This window comes from Protomyctophum parallelum (genome assembly GCF_964188405.1).
Source record: "Protomyctophum parallelum genome assembly, chromosome: 13".
Lineage (NCBI taxonomy): Eukaryota > Metazoa > Chordata > Actinopteri > Myctophiformes > Myctophidae > Protomyctophum > Protomyctophum parallelum.
The window spans coordinates 24,028,521-24,046,858 of record NC_139708.1 but is presented as its reverse complement, the minus strand read 5'-3'; the positions used below and the strand labels follow the sequence as shown (position 1 = coordinate 24,046,858).

Sequence of the window (18,338 nt, the reverse complement as noted above, 5' to 3'; positions counted from 1 at the left end):
AAATGACGTCACATTGTAGGCTCTACAGAGCCGAACCGACTTTTATTCGGCTCTAAAATAAGAGTATGAATCGGCCCTTAGTCTCTTAAAAAAAAAAAAATTGCAAAGATTGTCTTAGTAACATGAGGATTATATTCAAGGTTGATTACAAGCTTTGGTAGAACTTTTGTCTGACCACAGTAATATATCATCTGTTCTTAAATTGAGTGGTATTGCCACTGAAATAAGAAAAATACTAAAGGGACATGGTTACAAATATATTTCCCACTGTTATTTCTGAAGGCACATCATATCCAATTTTCAAATTACTCACTGGTAAATAGGATTCGAGTTCATATGATTATTGGTGAATGGTGGTGTGTACATGGCAATGCGTTATAGGCTACACATCTGCCCCTTCTTCATCATCAAATTTCACGTTGGCATCATCGGCGTCCAGCTAGAAACAAATTACATCCAATTACAATAAAGAAACACACATCGCCAGATATGTTAGCATGCTGATTTCTAGACATCTCTGCAGGTTTTGTAATGTCCTACCCATAATGTAAAAAGTTACTGAATCTTCACACTACAGCAGTGGCTCCCAAACCTCTCAGCTCAAGACCCCCCATTTTTGAAAATAGCTAATCTGTAAACTCAGAATGCATTGTGATGCAAGGCGTTGTGAGCTTGTAGATAGGCTATTTTCACAGTTAAAAAAGTGTGACTTTTCTTTTCTTTTTCTCTCTTTTTTCTTTTTATTCTTTTACAAATCTTTTATTGATTTGATTGATTTTCTTTTTTTCAATCTGAATGGTTGAATGGTATACAGTCCCCCTGCTCTTCATTTAGATTGTCTAATCATTTAGTCATGTCTCACCTACTGTAGACCCAGGATCTGACACAAATTTTGACCTGATAGTCAAGATTCAATGAGAACCCTGAGCAAGCAGGCAGGCTCTATGGTAAAAATGTCATCACTTGCACAAGAAAATTGTAAATTTACTCACGACCCATAAAAATGGTCCGCAAACTATAAATGTCTCTCTCTCTCTCTCTCTCTCTCTATATATATATATATAGAATTATAGACACACGCACACAGTACAGTATATGGAAATTCAAATAAAACAATAACTAAGAAATCTCAAACTCCAATAAAGAGCGTATCTGAGTGAGTGCCACACAGCACCAGACTGTAACTTACACATTTCATCTCCATTTGACTGAAGAGCTTGCCCGTCATGAGCATACGCAGAGGTATGGTCATAATGAGAACAAATGGCAGTGCCAGAGAGAAGTTGCTCATCTTCACGGCCCAAAGGAGACCGAGGCACAGCAGCTGAATCAGAGTGAAGAGATGCATCCGCATTGTCGACACCTTGAAAAAGCAGTAGAGGAAAGTGGGAATGAATGCATGTGTTAATTTAATACATGGACTCTTAATTATTTACATACTGAATATTGCACCATTTGATTTTGTGTAAAACTACACCGCATCACGAATGCAATGCATTCAATATATATTAAAACAAAATCTCTCTCAAAAGGTCTAGCAACATTCTGAAGTTGTGAAGAGTGTTGAATACCCTGGTGGCATAGGCAGCTGAAGGATGGTATTTCTTTGGTACAAAAAATAGAAGTATCCTGTCCCACATCTGGATTCCATTGAGGGAGGTGACACCCATGTAGAGGAAAATTCCAAACAGGGCGGTCATTGGAATCATCTTCAGTATGGGTTCCATGAAAATGGATACACCTGGAAGTTGCATAGAAAATGATTGCTTAACAAAGGCATTTTGCTTTACTGTGAGTAATTGCACAGCAAACTGGATGTATAGGCCTTAATCGCAACATTGGTATTTCTGTGACCCGTCTTGTGTGTGGGTGTGTGTGTGGGGGTCCGGGTGTGTGCATTGGTGAGTGTGACATGTCATCTTGTATGTAACATAACGTGTCTGTTATGTGTTTAAACTGGATTATCTTCCTTGAACGAAATGACAATTGATCAATAAAAAAGAGAAATAGCTCCAACTTGACATTCTGTAGTGTCTCTACCAGTACAGTAGATGGCAGCACTTACCAACCAGGACGGCCACGAGCAAGCCACTAATCCGTTGCTCAATCACCTTCTCAACCCCCGTTTTCGGGGCCGTGGCCATGACCGTGAGGGCGTTGGCGTGGGTGACAGAACGCACAGTGGCAGCACTCAGCCAGGGCATTCCAAAAATAGAGAAGATGCCACCCATAGTGACTAGGATGAGCAGGTCCCAATGGAATCCAGTTCCCTTGAGCATCTTCTTCTCAGGCTTGCTCACAATCAGCCTGGAAGTCCACAAAGACAGTCAGGAGTTAAACAGAGTGAGTGAGTGAGTGAGTGAGTGAGTGCGTGAGTGAGTTTTGATTGATTGATTGAAATATTTATTAACAGTTTGTAGAATTTACAGTACATTCTAAGCACAAACTCAATACAAAGACTGTCAACTGTGAGTGGACGACCCAATTAAGCATTACACTTGTTTACAACAGGGTCCACATTGTTCAATTCATCAAAACATTTAAAGACATACAAACATTTAGAGACATACAAATAGACATTTCTATGTAGCGTATTAAAGACCCTCTTCACATGTGTCAAGCAATTAAAGACCCTCTTCACATGTGTCAAGCAGGGTAAACAGCTGCAGTTAATGTAATTAATAGTGAGTACATTTATTTGATATAATAATAATAATAATAATAATAAAACTTTATTTGTATAGCAATAGCACCTTTCATGACATGAAATGCAGCTCAAAGTGCTTTACAGAACAATGGAGAATAAAAGAAAAGCAAGGCAACAAGCAGTAATGCAATACAGTGAGGACATGAATAACAAAAAATAAAAAATAAAAAATCAATTAAAATCAATGTTGTAGAAGTGGGTCTTGAGCTGAGCTTTAAAAATGTCTACAGAGGCTGCCTGACGAAGGTACAGTGGGAGCTTGTTCCATGCCGACGGCCCATAGAAGCAAAAAGCTGCTTCCCCGTATTTTTTAGTTGCCATTTTTTTAGGCAAAGCGAGCAGGCCAGCAGTGGAAGACCTTAGGGGGCGGTTTGGGACATATTTAGGCAGGCAGTCATGTAGGTAGGAAGGTGCGAGACCATTGAGAGCTTTATAGACAAGTAAAATAATTTTAAAATCAATCCTAAAAACAATCAAAATTCAATTCAGAATCAATAATAACCCCCAGGTTCTTTACTGTACTGTTACTTTCTACAGTCAGGTTGCCAAGTCTGCTTATTATTGATTCTTTCTGCTCACTAGAACCGATTATGAGAACTTCTGTCTTATCCTCATTTAGCTTGAGAAAGTTCTCACTCATCCAACATTTGATGCTAGACAGACAGGTCAACAGCGGTTCTAAAGCACAGGGATCATCTGGAGCCACAGAGAGATATATTTGGGTATCATCAGCATAGAAATGAAAATTGACTCCGTGATTGGTAATGAGTTCGCCCAATGGCAGTATGTACAAGGAGAAAAGCAGAGGGCCAAGAATCGAGCCCTGTGGAATACCAGAACTGATGTCGTGTTTGTCTGAGTCAAACTCGGCTAGATTGACAAAGTAACTTCTGTTTGATAGGTAGGAGGAAAACCAGGACAGGGCCGTACCAGACAGACCTATCCAGTGCTCCAGACGCTGTATTAAAATTGAATGATCAATCGTGTCAAATGCAGCCGTTAGATCGAGAAGTAAGAGAACGGATACATGTTTCTTGTCAGCAGACACCCTAAGATCATTCATTACTTTTACAAGTGCTGTTTCCGTGCTGTGAACTTTCCTAAAGCCAGGTTGGAATTTGTTGTGGACATTATTGTTCTGTAGAAACACATCCAATTGATGGAAGATGCATTTTTCTAAAACCTTGCCCAGAAAGGGTAGATTTGAAATGGGTCGATAGTTACCCAAAACAGTGGGATCAAGATTGTGTTTCTTGAGTAGGGGCCTAACTACAGCAGTCTTCAGTGAGTCTGGGAAGACGCCTGATTCTAGAGAGCGGTTTACAATTTTTAGGATATCTCCAATCACACTGTCTAAGACCTCTTTGAGAAAGGTGGTGGGAATTGTATCCAATGAACAGGAGGATGATGTCATCTGTGATATGGTTTTGCGGAGTTCGTCTTCATCAATTGCGCAGAACGATAATAGGCTCCCCCTGGAGAGATCTACCCTGGGACCATTAGCTGCTGTTTGAAGGTTTGCGCTAGCAGCAGCACCATTCATAATATCAGCTCTAATGTTAAAAATGTTGTTGTCAAAAAAGCATGCAAACTCATTACACTTAGCTTTAGAGGCCGGGAATGACTGCTTGTAGGACTGGGGGGGGGTTAAAAGTCGTTCAATGGTAGAGAATAGGACTCTGGCATTTTTCTTGTTCTCATTAATAATGCCAGAGAAATATGCCTGCCTTGCTAGACGCAAGGCTTTGTTATAGGCGACTGTTGACTTTTTAAAGAATCTCTAGGTGGATGGTGAGTTTGTTTTTTCTCCAAGCTCGCTCAGCTCTACGACATTCTTGCTTCAGTGAGCGTGTATGCTCATTTATCCAGGGTGTTACTCTGGTGTTATGTTTCTTTTTTGTTTTCAAAGGAGCCACTATATCAAGAGCTGACTCTAGTTTAAGATTAAAATTTTGAACCATATCATTCACTGGGGGAGTATCGGGCAGGGGGGGGGCCCAGATGACGAGAGAACTCGTCGGCTGCAGAAGAGCTAAAAAAACGCTTTTTTATGGTATATTCAGTGATGTTTTTCTCTAGATCAGAGACAGTCATATTAAAACACAGCAAATAGTGGTCTGATAGCTCAGGCCTTTCAATAGTCCTTTCCACAGTGATGTTCAGCCCTCTAGAAATCACCAGGTCCAGAGTGTGCCCATGTTTATGTGTAGGCCCAACAACATGTTGGATAAACTCAAAGGAGTGCAATAACTCTAAGAAACCCATAGCCACAGCATCTGTAGCATCACCTGAGATAAGAGTTCTGTCATAGTTAGTGGAGCAGATAGATAAAAGTTCTGATATTTCTGTTAGAAATATTGCTTTACTGCATTTTGGCGGGCGATAAATGCTAATCATTGGCATAGAGGATTGACCATGTAGTATAGTGGCCTGGTATTCAAAGGATGTAAAGCTGCCAAGGGTCAGAGCCTTGAATTTTAACGTGTCTGAAAAAAATATTGCCAGTCCACCTCCTTTCTTAGCTTCGCGAACAGAGTGAATGAAACTGTAGTTTGCGGAACAGGCTGGCGCTAGGAGAACAGCTCCATCCGAGCCAAGCCATGTCTCTGTTAGAAAGATTATATCTAGCTTCTCTTTACAGATTATATCATTTACAGAGGAGGACTTATTTGTTAGTGACCTGATGTTAAACAAGGCAAGGTTAAGCTTGTTATCACATTTTTGGGGGCTGTGATGCCTGTGAGGTACAGTAACCAAACGGCATTCTCTCTGCAGACCACTCCTTGTGTTGGACACTCTAATTGAAATAACAGTAGAAATGTTGTGAACCTCAACCTGTGCAGTGATTGAAACACCAGGCTTTCTAGAAGCATGTTCATATCAGTTATCAAATGTAAGCATTGACAATACCCCTGATTGTTGTCAGTGCTTGACTCTTTGGCATAACTAAAATAAACTTGAATTCATTAAGGGGATGGGCAACTTTGACAATGGAGAGGGCCACTATATTTCCACACTCACTCCAGAGGGCCACATTGCATATTATATTACTGTTAATAACCGAGCTTGTAGATCAGCTATTTCTTTTAGCTATATTTGAATTGAAATCCTGAATCATTGGAGAATTGCATGTTTGTGACACTGCAGAGCTGTATTTTAAATAGTAGTAGTGCACCACTAGTGACTGGAAAAAGTTCTGCTGTTAATATGCAAACGTTCATTTAAAAACACTACATTTCACCTTTATTTTTTTATATTAACACTGTGAGACACAAATATGCAATAAATGCATGTACACAATACATGTAGAGGAGATCTTGAAAAAACAAGAAGGTGGCCGCACACACCAATAGCCAGAGTGCCAATATTTATTAGGACAGCAGGAAAGACAAAATGGCATCCAACGTTTCGGCGGTTAAGCCTTCATCAGGGAATGATGCAATTCTGTCTTACCTGCTGTCCTAATAAATATTGGCACTCTGGCTATTGGTGTGTGCGGCCACCTTCTTGTTTTTTCAAGATCTCCTCTACAGTTTTCTCCCGTGTGCCGGCACCGCCACAAGGACTTTGGTGTGCGTAGAGCCTCTTTGTACACTGTACACAATACATGAGCAGGACTCACAACACCACAAACATATTGCATGTAGCCTATGTCAGGACACATATGCCAACATGCAGAATGTCACTCACGTAGTGATCTGGGACTCGAGGAAGATGAGGATGAAGACTAGTAGGGCTGGTACACAGCATGCTGGCATCATCCAGATAGGGAATTCTTTGTGTAGTCCCATGGGGCTGATGAACCAGCCTCTGACGGCAGGATTGGACACCTCAATACCTTTCGGCACGACCAGTTTCTACAAGAGCACGCACGCACACGCACGCACGCACGTACGCACACACGCACACACACACACACACACACACACACACACACACACACACACACACACACACACACACACACACACACACACACACACACACACACACACACACACACACACACACACACACACACACACACACACACACACACACACACACAGTTTCTACAGTTTCAAGTGGATTCAATGAACCAAATCTGTATTTAATATTTGAATGTGCAGATGGTATGGCTCATCTGATAGACAAATAAATAAAATAAATAAATCTCTCAGTGATTAAAGCGGTGTGAGTTTGTGGTCAAATGATCTCTTAAAATTCAATATTCAAGATCTATTATCTTATATACGAGTACACAAGAGTAAAATGATCTAGCAGCAATAATAAACAATAACAAAGAAATAAAGAAAAGCACCAATAATAAACAGTAAGATCAAGCAACATTTCAGATTTCATATTATCTTAGCTACTCAAATATACTACTTCTTTTTTAAGAGCAAAGAATTTACCTGAGTGTAGGCTTCGTCAACACTCATATCCACAGCGGCCATTAAGAAAATAGCGATGGGGACTCCAAAATCTCCAATCAAGCTACGGAGCTTGAAAAACAGACCAAAAGAGTCACTGGTTAGCATTCATGCAAATTACTTAGGATGCTTTTGCACTGTAGTATTCTCAAAAACAAAATCAGTATTCATTTCCTTTTCAGTTATAATGAGCAAAATAATGATATTGCAACAGTTTCTGTCAGTGTAGGTGCTTTTTCATTTGTTTATTATATGGTTAAGTATAGGGTCCAGTCTATTGCCTGGCCATAGGCCAAGGCATTTAAAAAAAGGCTTGTCTATAAGTTTGTATGCACAGAGCGTACTTTATGATGAATATCACCACACTAGGACACCACACAAGCAGCCAGCCTTTATAGTGCCGCTTCACCACTGAACATTGTATTGTTTTGTGCTGCTTCGTTCCCAAACTGCACTCATAACTTACAATCGATGGCTAAAGATTGGACCGGGAGGCCACGCCATTATTAGACTTCACGTCTTCCTTTTATTTATATTTTCTCTAGAAGATAAGGCACTGCAGTGAAACTAGGCTAACCTGGGGGACCATTTCAAGTAAAAAACGACAGCAACAAAAACAACTATGCGTATACAAAATTGTCAAATGTATGGACTTACGGAGTCAGGAAGGAAGTGACCCTGCTTGAATATACGTAGTGCGTATGCAATGGTGAAACAACCAAACATAAGGCACATAGACAGCAGGGCAGTGTTGGGGAATTCTATGGGGACTTTTACATCCATAGTTCCATTGCCATCTGCGACGGTCTTTGTGATGAATGTTACTAGCGGTTCTGTGGTATTTATCTCGTCATATTTCCACATCAACGGATGGGTTTTGAAAATCTGTGAAAGAAGAAAAGCAAATATGATTGCCTGAGAGGTAAAGCACAACGTCCAAAAGGAAAAGGCAAACAGAAACACCATATGATTTTTTTGTTTTACTGTGTATAAAATTATGAATATAAAACTTTTGGTGTCATTTAAATGGAATGGGAAAATGGGTGTGGAGACCTTTCCGAGTTTACTGAAGGTCTCGAAGATGAAGATGAGCGAGATGAGGATTGAGAATATTTCCTGGGTGAAGCGAGAGATGTATCGGACCATGAAGCTTCCCTCCACGGCCACGATTAATATCACAATCACGATTAGCCACATTCCGACCCAGACTCGACCCACTATGTACTCAATGCCTTGACTCTCGCAGAACTATAACATAGAAGAAACAAAGGCAAGAATCAATGTCACTGAAAAACCATTAAATAGTAACAAACACAGGTAGAAATGCAGTCTATATATTGACGTAGTCAGTGTGGAATTCATTAATTAGGCAAGACTATATATAGTCTTGCCTAATTATATATATAATAGGCTGATCAGATAATACATGAAGAAGCGCTGTGTTGGTCGGTAATTATATCAAACTGACAACAGGCGCTCTTTGGAAAGGGTTACGTTTCAGGACAAGAATTCTAAGTCCATATACTTTGTAGGATCACAGTGGGAAAAAGAAGGCGTAGGTCCAATGTAGTTCTGTTTTTATATTTTATTAATCCATAGCAAGGAGTTTAAAAAAAACACAGGTGACCAACGTGTATCGGCTGAGACTGACACTAATCATAATCTCTCCCTTCCTTGCCTTCGGCTTTAGGGACATTTTTACATTTTAATCAGCCAAGGAGGATAACGTAACATCAGACAATGTTTATCACATTATATGGCTTTTACGGCTAAAGTGGACACGCCAGTCTAGAAATGTGAATTGTGCGTACTTGGAAAAAAGCCTCCTCAAACACAAGCAGTGGTCCAGAGAAACCAATGACTAGCAGAGGTTGGGCAGCAATCAAACTGAAGATGATTCCCTGGATGCTGGTCGATACCATAAGCTCTGACACCCCCATCCAGCTTTTTGTTTTATCAGCTATAGGGTCAGACAAATGAGGAATTATGCACACACTTAATAATTCTCTATCATATTAAATACTGTTACACAACTAGATGTATCCGAGTATCAGAATCGAACTTTACTGTCACATCACATTACATAATTGTGCAGGTCCATCAATGCAGTTAAAAAGATAGATGGAGAATTAGAGCATAGAAGTAGAATAAAGTGCATTAAAAAGTGGCCGATGTGCATAATAATTTAAGAGTCATGAATGTTGCGTGAATGCGTGCCTAAAGAAAAGAAGCGCTGGCAAAGTTATAGTTGCGTATTCAAGTGCTTACCCAGAAGTCCTCCGAAGGTGACAGCAGGGGACAGGGCAGCAAAGTAGATGAAGATGACGGCGGCCATAACCTGAGGGTTCAGGGCGTCTGTGTAATCACTGAGGTAGTGACGGTAACGACGCTTCAGGTCTCTCACCATCCCACCAAAAGGATAACCTGTACGAGCAAGTGGATCCTCTCTGGGCTCCTCTGGGGCTTTCACAGCTGGTCAACAAGGAAACCAACATTAACAATTAACATTAACATTTTTAGTAGGTCGAAAAATGATGAAAAATGTTAACAACGTTAACATTTTTAGTAGGTCTACTGCTATACAATGTGTCTTTCTTTTTATCGTCGCCGTCAGGCTTGTAAGTCTTTCAACCTGCATAACTTTCAACCTGGCATTTCAAAATGTTCCAAAAGTAGTGAAAATAGCAGATTGGCTAATTTTCTACTTTCGCACACACAATGAAGTTGTAGATAATTAAGATTATGCAAAATGCTTAAAGAGTCATTATGTTTTTAATATTTCACTTTTAATTATGTAAAAACAACAATATACAAACTCAAGATACAGCATATGAAAGGATATGAGAGGAGACTTAAATTCAGCTCAAATTGAAGATGCGAGAACTGCATGTAAGACTGACCCTTGGCCCTGTCACCGAAGGCGAGCCGATTGTCACATGGGCGGAGTCTGTCGCGGAGCAGCTTCCGCTGGAAGTCGATGACCGGCGCCAGCATGGCCTGGTCTTGGATCTCAGTGGGGGGGATGACGATGCTGCAGTCCATGAAGTCAGCAATGGCGTTGGTCACGTCCTGTCCCGTCTGCGCCAGGTACGCCTCCAGACCAAACACCTGCAAGACAGAAGGTTTTAGTTGGAACCCATTCTGACCTGAGATCAGATTCTAAAAATGTCTTCTACATCCCGACAGTTTTCTATGTTAGTCGTTCTTCGATTTTTCAAAAATAGCAGACCTACAAGCTTGTAGATCTGCTATTTTTCAATAGCTAAAGCATAACATAATGCTAACACCAAAAGGGGTTCCCGGCCCAAAATGGGTTTAGCTCTTCTCAGGTATAGGCCTGTCACAATCATTACACATAATCGCAATCATTTGAGATAATGGCAATTTGAAATATTGTCATAATCGTTTCCACATTGAAAAAAAAAAACATAATTAAAAAAAATATATATATACTGTAGTAGACATATTAGCAGATCTACAAGCTCACTGTGAGCTTGTAGGCTTGTAGAATAAGTAAGTAAGTAAGTAATTAGTACTGGTTGATCTACAATGTAGATCAACCAGTACTAATTACTTACTTACTTACTTACTTACTTAGATCAGCTATTTCTACAAATGTTTTTAAATGATAAAATATAACCTATTACTATTTATTTTGAGTATTGGTAATGAATGATCATTTCAGTCATTTCTTTGTTTATTTAAGTTAGTTGACATATCTGATCCTGAGCGATCTGTGTTTATAACCCATAAAAGTCGAACACAAAAGTAATTTGATGTTTTGATGTTCAATGACAAAGTTATTATATACGCAATTATTTTTGATGACAATTATTCGTCAAGCAAAATGTCATGATTGTGACAGCCCGATTCAGGACGACAAACTAGTCAACGGCTATAGTGTCATCACATTTCTCCCTCTCCACTGTCTCCACTGTCTCCACTGTCTCTCACCCAGTCGGCCATCAGGGCGCCCATGGCGCGGCCACCCTCGTGGTAATCCAGCCCACTCTGACTGGGTCCCACCAGGACGAAGATGAAGCGAACGGGCACGGGAGCCTCGAGGGCAGACTGCATCACTACGGAGTCACTCAGCCTGACGAAGGCTACCGCTGGCTTCTGCAATGTGTCCAGGACGCCTGTGAGAAAATGAAAACAATAGCTCAATATACTGTACACAATAATGATAATAATATAAAGAGACCCACTTTCACGTCTGAAATGTCATGCACTTACCTGAGAGAACGATGGAGCCCTCCACTCTGTCAGAGTAGTCTCTCTGCAAAACAGTGGGCAGTCAACAGAGTGTGAGTTATGAGATGTTCATAACAGATGAAAGCGATGCTTATTGGGCATATAGCAGGATAACTGAAAATGCACTATACCCTCTTGGTGACCGAAAAGGTTTGCATCTCAATGTCTCCTGGTTCAGTCCCGATCTGCCCTCCTTCAGTACCTTGGTCAGATTGACTGGAAGGACAAAGAGAGAGAGAGAGAGCGTGAGATTACAAAATAAATAGAATACACAACTGTATCATTTAATGACTTTTACGTGCAACTGCAACCTGTGTAGCTTGTCATTGTGACAGGATGCTGTGAGTGAGAAGCTCTATGTAGCATGTAGTGATGGGCGAGTCTATTGCATGATCACTCACTGTCACACATTGTGAGTGTGTAATAGACAGTCTGTAGGTATCCATCACTAGATCAGGCTACGTGAGAGTGTATGTAAAACTACATTGTATACCGCATGAGTGATACCTGCGTCTCATCAGCAGAGCCCTCAGTACAGAATCTCGATCACCGGCACGTATTTCGTCTTTGCTCAGCAGTTCATCCACGACCTTCTCAGCCACAGCAGACAGTGAGCTGGCATTCAGGTCCAGGAGGATAACACCTAAATATAACAGTCACAATGGACAACAAAATTTGCATAAACGTGTCAGCTCTGCGTTTTCACATCTGATGCATTTAGCTGAGGGTCTGCCTGTGTACAGTACCTGTGCTCATGATCTTGCGGAGCTGCAGGAGACTCTTGAAGGTGAGGTAGGAGACGTGCGCGGTGCTCCATTGTCCGCTAGTTGGGTCTAAGTTCTCCTCATAGCCAACCCAGCGGCCGGTCTCCTGCCAGGTGCTACCCTGGAGCTCATTCAACTCTACATAGGCCTGCCATAACACAGCAACGTTAGACAAAATGATTGTGATGATGATGTTCTAACCCAGATGAAAACCCAGGTTTCTTGCACCAAGTGCCAAACTCGTCACTTATTCCTGAGCTAATAGAGCTTGCTCAGGGGAAAAATTGTCAGTCTGTACACCACTTGTCATTGTTGTCAACCAGTCATGTTAAACCAGACACAGACGTCTAAATGTCTCAAAAGAGCAGGGAGACTAAATCCACATTTGTATAAATTATATTACATTAACATACTCTACCATACAGTTTGAATGAAAACTAACAGAGTTAGAGTTAGAATTTTATGAGTACATTTTTATTTTTACACTTTCAAATTAACACAGAGGACTTTACGGTTAACAAAGGTTGGCCTACAACTAAATTAAATACACTTTCAAGCTGAAAGCTGTGTGTGGTTAGATTACAGTTGGTACCTGTAGATAGTAAAGAAAGATGGTAGACCTACTTGAGCATCCCCTCTTGTGTTGGCGTTGGTGTTCAGGTTCCGGAAGGCTGAAATGTCCAGATAAAAATGCAATTAACCTTTGAAATCACAACCTTTGCATGATGAACAATTATGCATGTCGGGAGACAGATGAAATCCCCTGCTTGTACTGGGGAGGGTGATGATCAGAGCAGTGATTCTCAAACATTTTCATCACACAGATCCCCACATTTACTGTTTGTGCCTTGGGACACCCATACAAGATTTGTGCTAAAATGTTCAAAGACTATTCAAAATCTTTCAATTTTGTTAACAAAAAATAGCAGATCTACAAACTCATTGCAACTCATGTTGTGAGTTCGTTATTTTCAAATATCCGATACACATGGTAAAAGTTGTTAAACTGATCTGACCCCTCAAGGACCCCGGATCTCACTATGAGAAGTACTGCATCAGAGCAGCTTACCCGCTGAGGAAGCGGGGAGGACCATGGTCTCGAAGGGCACCACAACCCCCTCATCCGCCCTCCTCTGCTCCAGGTCATAGCTGTCTCGGTGGCCTGGTGGAGTCCTGGTGGGGAGGAGGATACAGAACAGTGGTATAAACTGAACGATAAGGCTAAGTAGAGCAGGGGTTCTGCCCTGCAACGCCTCTCAATGTCTCACCAGATTTTACGGACAAGATGCCAGGAGCTTGTCTTTCTGCTTACGAAGCGACGCAACTCAGTCCTGACAGGGGGGGGGGGGGGATGTTTTTGGAGGAAAATCATATAATATAATTGCTATTGTGATGTGGTGTTCAAGTGAGGCAGGGTATGGGTCTGCACTGCAGCTTGCTATCTTCCAGGATATTCAAAATAGTCTAGGACCAGGCTAAGATATGTATGCACTTCATTTAGGAGAGAATATCTCAACTGTTCTTGGCTAATATGACCGCCCATACATCTAAACCGACAAAGTCCTATCTAATTGTATTAAATTATGTCAAACTCACCAACATTGCAGCTGTACAAAAAGCTTGAATGATGCTCTTTCTATCTGCAAAGTGTTTGTTTCATAAAGATCCAACATAGACATGTTGTGAGCCACTTTATGTCAAGAAACCCCTTGAGTTTGGAAGCGCTCCCTTTCAGTAACGCAGCGTCCTGCTGCCTCCTGCATTATGTGCAAATTCAAAACAGGTGGTACACAGGACCGTTGAGTGATTATTCAATGAGCGCTTCCAAACTCCAATACTTAGGAAAAAAATCACCTGCAAGGAATTTCTCGCTTTTCATACAGCTGCAATGTTGGTGAGTTTGACATAATGTAATACAATTAGATTGGACTATGTCAGTTTGGATGTATGGGCGGTCATTGGCAAATTGTGGCTAGTTTCCACCCTGCCATTAACTTGTGGAAAGATGACCGCCATGTGCATATGGTCTATTGAGTATTCAAACATGAGTATTCTGAACATTTTGAGCATCTCAGAAAATCTGTAGCTCCAACGGTTTAGAAGTTAGAGACATGTTTCAACTAGCGGTCATTTTAAATAGGGTGTGGTCATTTTCAGGTATTTCGTCCCAGATAGAGAATTAGCCATAGTTCCCAAGTTGTTCGCGGCGGTCATATTAGCCACAGTTGAGATATTTTCTCCTAAATGAAGTGAATACATATCTTAGCCTGGTCCTCTACTAAAAGGGAGCACTCATTTGAGGCTCCTCAAGTTTGGTTTTTGCAAAGATAAGGGTGCTGTTCTATCCATGGCCAGAGGAGGGCAGGATTTGACTACTTAACTATCTCCTATCACTTCTTTTTTTACAGTTAGAAGAAAAACCTCTAAGGAACTTACAGTCTTAATGGAGAAGGGAAGGCTGACTCATTGTCTTCATATGATGAGTCACTGCCCTAGTTTAGATTAAAGACAAAGAATAATTAATGGAAGAGAGCTTGCAGGGATTGAAAAGGCAATGGTGATGTGGAAAAACAATTTACTACACACATACTAAACTCTCCCACAGTCCATTGTAATACCAATACAATACCCAAGGCATTAAGTCACCATTACATCATAATCTTTAAAGGAAATCCAACCTTATCTCTGCATATCAGTCCATATTAATGCTTACTAAGATGGTCCCATTTATGTCTACGTACTATAATATTCCAGGGAAAAAAACCCTGGAACTTAATTGAAATCCCCACCAATAATGTCTAATGAATGTTCTAGTTATCCACAGCCCACCTCTGAGACACAAAGTAGAGGGAGTTGTATAGTAAGAATTATAACTTAATTTATGGAGATACGGTTGACAAAAATGCTCCCTTAACAAGTGTGGAAAAAGGTTAGGCTGACCCCAAAAGACAGATTGTTTTCCATTGGTGTGTTTCAGATGTGTATCGTCTTCCCATAAATTCTCAGCAACGGCCGAGCATTCCCTGTAGCAATAAAACAACAATCATGAACACAAATATATATCTCCTCATATGAGATTCAAATACAATTTGAGATATGCTTGCAATTGTGACAAAGATGAGGCTCAATATGAGCCTCAGTAACATCTATATGAAGCCAACACTTGTGGCACAAGTTTCTGTGTACATGAATACTTGGGATGTACAGCATCTTGTTTGGATTAACAATATTACTGGAAAACATCCAAGAAGATACTTTAAATAACAATAAAACACTTTTCAACTACACGATGCTATACACGATGTGTTTAGATTGGCCATAATTTACTACCGGTAATTATATATAAATGATTGTCAACTGTTATTTAGTCAAACATGTTGTGCTATTTGGGTCCATATCGCCCAGCCCTAACATTTTCTGCAATCTATTGTGACAGACGCTGTCTGGTGAGCTCAGGACCATGGCTGATGGCAGATAGTAAGACAGCCGTTGAGACTACAGCATGTGTCCTACAGTACTGTACCTTATGTAGTGAAACAGCCGACATATATTTTCTTATCTATTGGTTACTCCCTATTTGTTACAGAACACTGTGCTACTTCTATCATACACTACGGTGACAACATTATTACAGAGAGGCCACTATTTGAAATACAAATAAGATACACATATTAAGCTATAATCTACAGTATATAGAAATGCGCATAGAATGAGCACTGCTCATTCACTATAATATAATTCTTGGAGCACAAATTATTAAATGAATATCAATTGAACAGCATAGCTGGCAGCATACTGCATTATTACATGCAAGGGATTGTTTTAATTTAATTGGCTTGATATTTTCCAGAAGAAAGTGGAATGAATATTACAATTTATGTCAAATTGTATGGAATAGTCCCTTACGATAACAATAAGCCAACAAACAAAACCATAGCAAATTACACAATATTATTATAATGACAAGATGGAAAGATAAGGAATTTATTTGCTGTTAAATCATAACAAGCTTTAGATGCAGAATAGATAGACATACATTTGTAGAATCATCAACATCAACTACCATTAATGCTCTGAATCCCCTTCAGCCTATATATCTAAATATCTTTTACAGAAATATACTTTTTCAATAACATATTGAACGTTTTCTTATGGAAATTGACCAACTTGTTGGAAAAAAGGGACCTGAATTTCTGCCCTCAGCTTGTAGACGTACTGTAAACTTTAATTAGCAAGACACCATGAGTAAGCCAGGAGCAATTCAAATTGTCCATTGTGTTTCACCTGTGCTCCACCCAACTAATTTGACCCTTCTAGGCCATTAAGTGCCAATAACCCCATGACCACAGAAGGCCACACCCCCCTTACCTGCATGCAGGTACTCCCACCTGGTCTGCAGCGCTGGGGACAGGACGATCGCTGCGCTGTAAACGTAGTCACGGCCAAGCGATTGAGTGACCAAAAAACCGATGAAGATGAGTACAGAGAACGAATGCCAGCAGAGGGAACACCCATATGAAACTACGTCGACCTGAAAGGCCTGCACTCGACAACTCTCCATTCGCCTGGGCGCCCTTGGGGGACGAGAAAGATAAGGCACAAACAGCCATATCTACCTCTGGCACCTTGATGCAGGGATATCCCAACCCTCCACCCCTACGCCCCTTCAACTTGGGGCAACGCCAAGCTGGGACAGCCTGTCAGGCATACTGACCTGTATGGACCAATGGGGTTCACTCCACCTCATCTTGACTCTGGGGGGTCTCAAAAGTAGAGGAGGCCAGACAAGGGGGGAACATATCAGGCGGAGAGCATCTTGACCTGCTGCGTCATGTCTGCATATCGGGGATTCCCTTTTCAATGATGCAGGGAATCCCCCCCTACTGATCCTCTTGAGAAGGTTTGATAAACACATTTTACGCAACAGCTTATTTGTGTTGACTCTACAGCATGTGGCATCACCAGGCATCATTCGGGCTGATCATCTTCTTCATTGCCCAAGAAATTCATGACCTTGGAGTCTACTCTGGGACATCAACTAGAGGGACAGGACAAACTCACATTTGCATGCATTTACACAGAATTGTTGACAGTAAATGTATTGTGTTTGAGCTGTTAACTACGAATATAGTTTATGATATAAAATTACCATAAACCATATTAATAAAGGCCATCTCATAGATTCTGCCTATGTGGTAGAAAGACTATTTATCTCATAAAGGGGATGCTGAAATGAAAGAACTAACTCCAGAACATCTGCATTCATTGTATAGTCAACACATATTTTCATCATACAGAAAGTGAAGCCTGATGGTCAGTAGACCGAAAACTTGCAAAATAAATACGTCGATTGTGCGCAGATCTGAGTGTGCGGAGCTTCCCTTTATTTTTCTCATTTTCCCTTTGTAACTCCAGCACCTCCTTTAAGTTTTTGGTGGGTCTTTTTACATTTTTGTCATCATACAGAAAGTGAAATAGCAAATCAGCTTCTAGGAACCATTTGGAAAGAGCTTATAAAAACAAGAAGTGTCTCTTTAATACTTGAACCATAGCATCCCTGTTCTGAGTATGCCCCAAATCCCAATAGGTGAACAACCAACAGTACAAACTCACAAAGCATCAATACACAATGTGCTGTGATCTTTCAGATCAGCATACATTTTGTCAAAGAGATTTGATGAAAAGAGGGGCTAAGGACAGAATCCTGTAGTGTTTATTAATGATAGTACAGCTTGGCGTTACAATACCTGGAGGCACACAGGCTGACTGATTGCTGGTTCCATTCTCTGCACAGAGTGCAGGCAAGTGGTGTGTAGCAGTTACACATTTATATTGCCTGTTAATGGAATAGAAAAAACTTTATTTGACAAAGAAGGGATAGACATTGGAGCAGCTCAGATAGTTTAAGCCTTTTTTGTATTTTTTAATAGCCTTTTTTGTTTTACTTTATTTGCTATTTGCATAAGACATTTTGGCACTCCCAGGGTCAGCATTTAAAAAAAGACATAAAGGACCGAGCCGGCCTAGCGGGTCGCGGGTTCGAGTCCCGATCCTGACGACCTTTGCTGCGTGTCCCGTGTCCCCCACCCCCGCCCCCACCTCTCTCCCCGTTTACTGTCTACCTACTGTGATCTATCAATAAAGGCAATAAGCCCCAAAAATATCTTTTAAAAAATGACATAAAATACACGCAAGACAAAG

General features: G+C 40.7%; 1 protein-coding gene across 1 annotated transcript; it reads right to left on the bottom strand.

The window, feature by feature from the left end:
* Window positions 1–94: 94 nt before the first annotated feature.
* On the bottom strand, window positions 95–16,693 carry slc4a1a (solute carrier family 4 member 1a (Diego blood group)). The gene is made up of 21 exons (XM_083780134.1): window positions 16,506–16,693; window positions 15,078–15,160; window positions 14,574–14,629; window positions 13,207–13,310; window positions 12,762–12,808; window positions 12,120–12,285; window positions 11,881–12,016; window positions 11,505–11,589; window positions 11,356–11,398; window positions 11,074–11,258; window positions 10,020–10,227; window positions 9,388–9,591; window positions 8,931–9,079; window positions 8,173–8,367; window positions 7,777–8,004; window positions 7,102–7,191; window positions 6,398–6,564; window positions 2,066–2,307; window positions 1,572–1,741; window positions 1,190–1,363; window positions 95–439 (listed from the first exon to the last, which is right to left on the bottom strand). Exons 2-21 carry the CDS (start codon window positions 15,099–15,101, stop codon window positions 383–385), a joined length of 2,730 nt encoding a protein of 909 aa, XP_083636260.1. The 5' UTR covers window positions 15,102–15,160; window positions 16,506–16,693; the 3' UTR covers window positions 95–382.
* Between the last annotated feature and the right edge of the window lie 1,645 nt (window positions 16,694–18,338).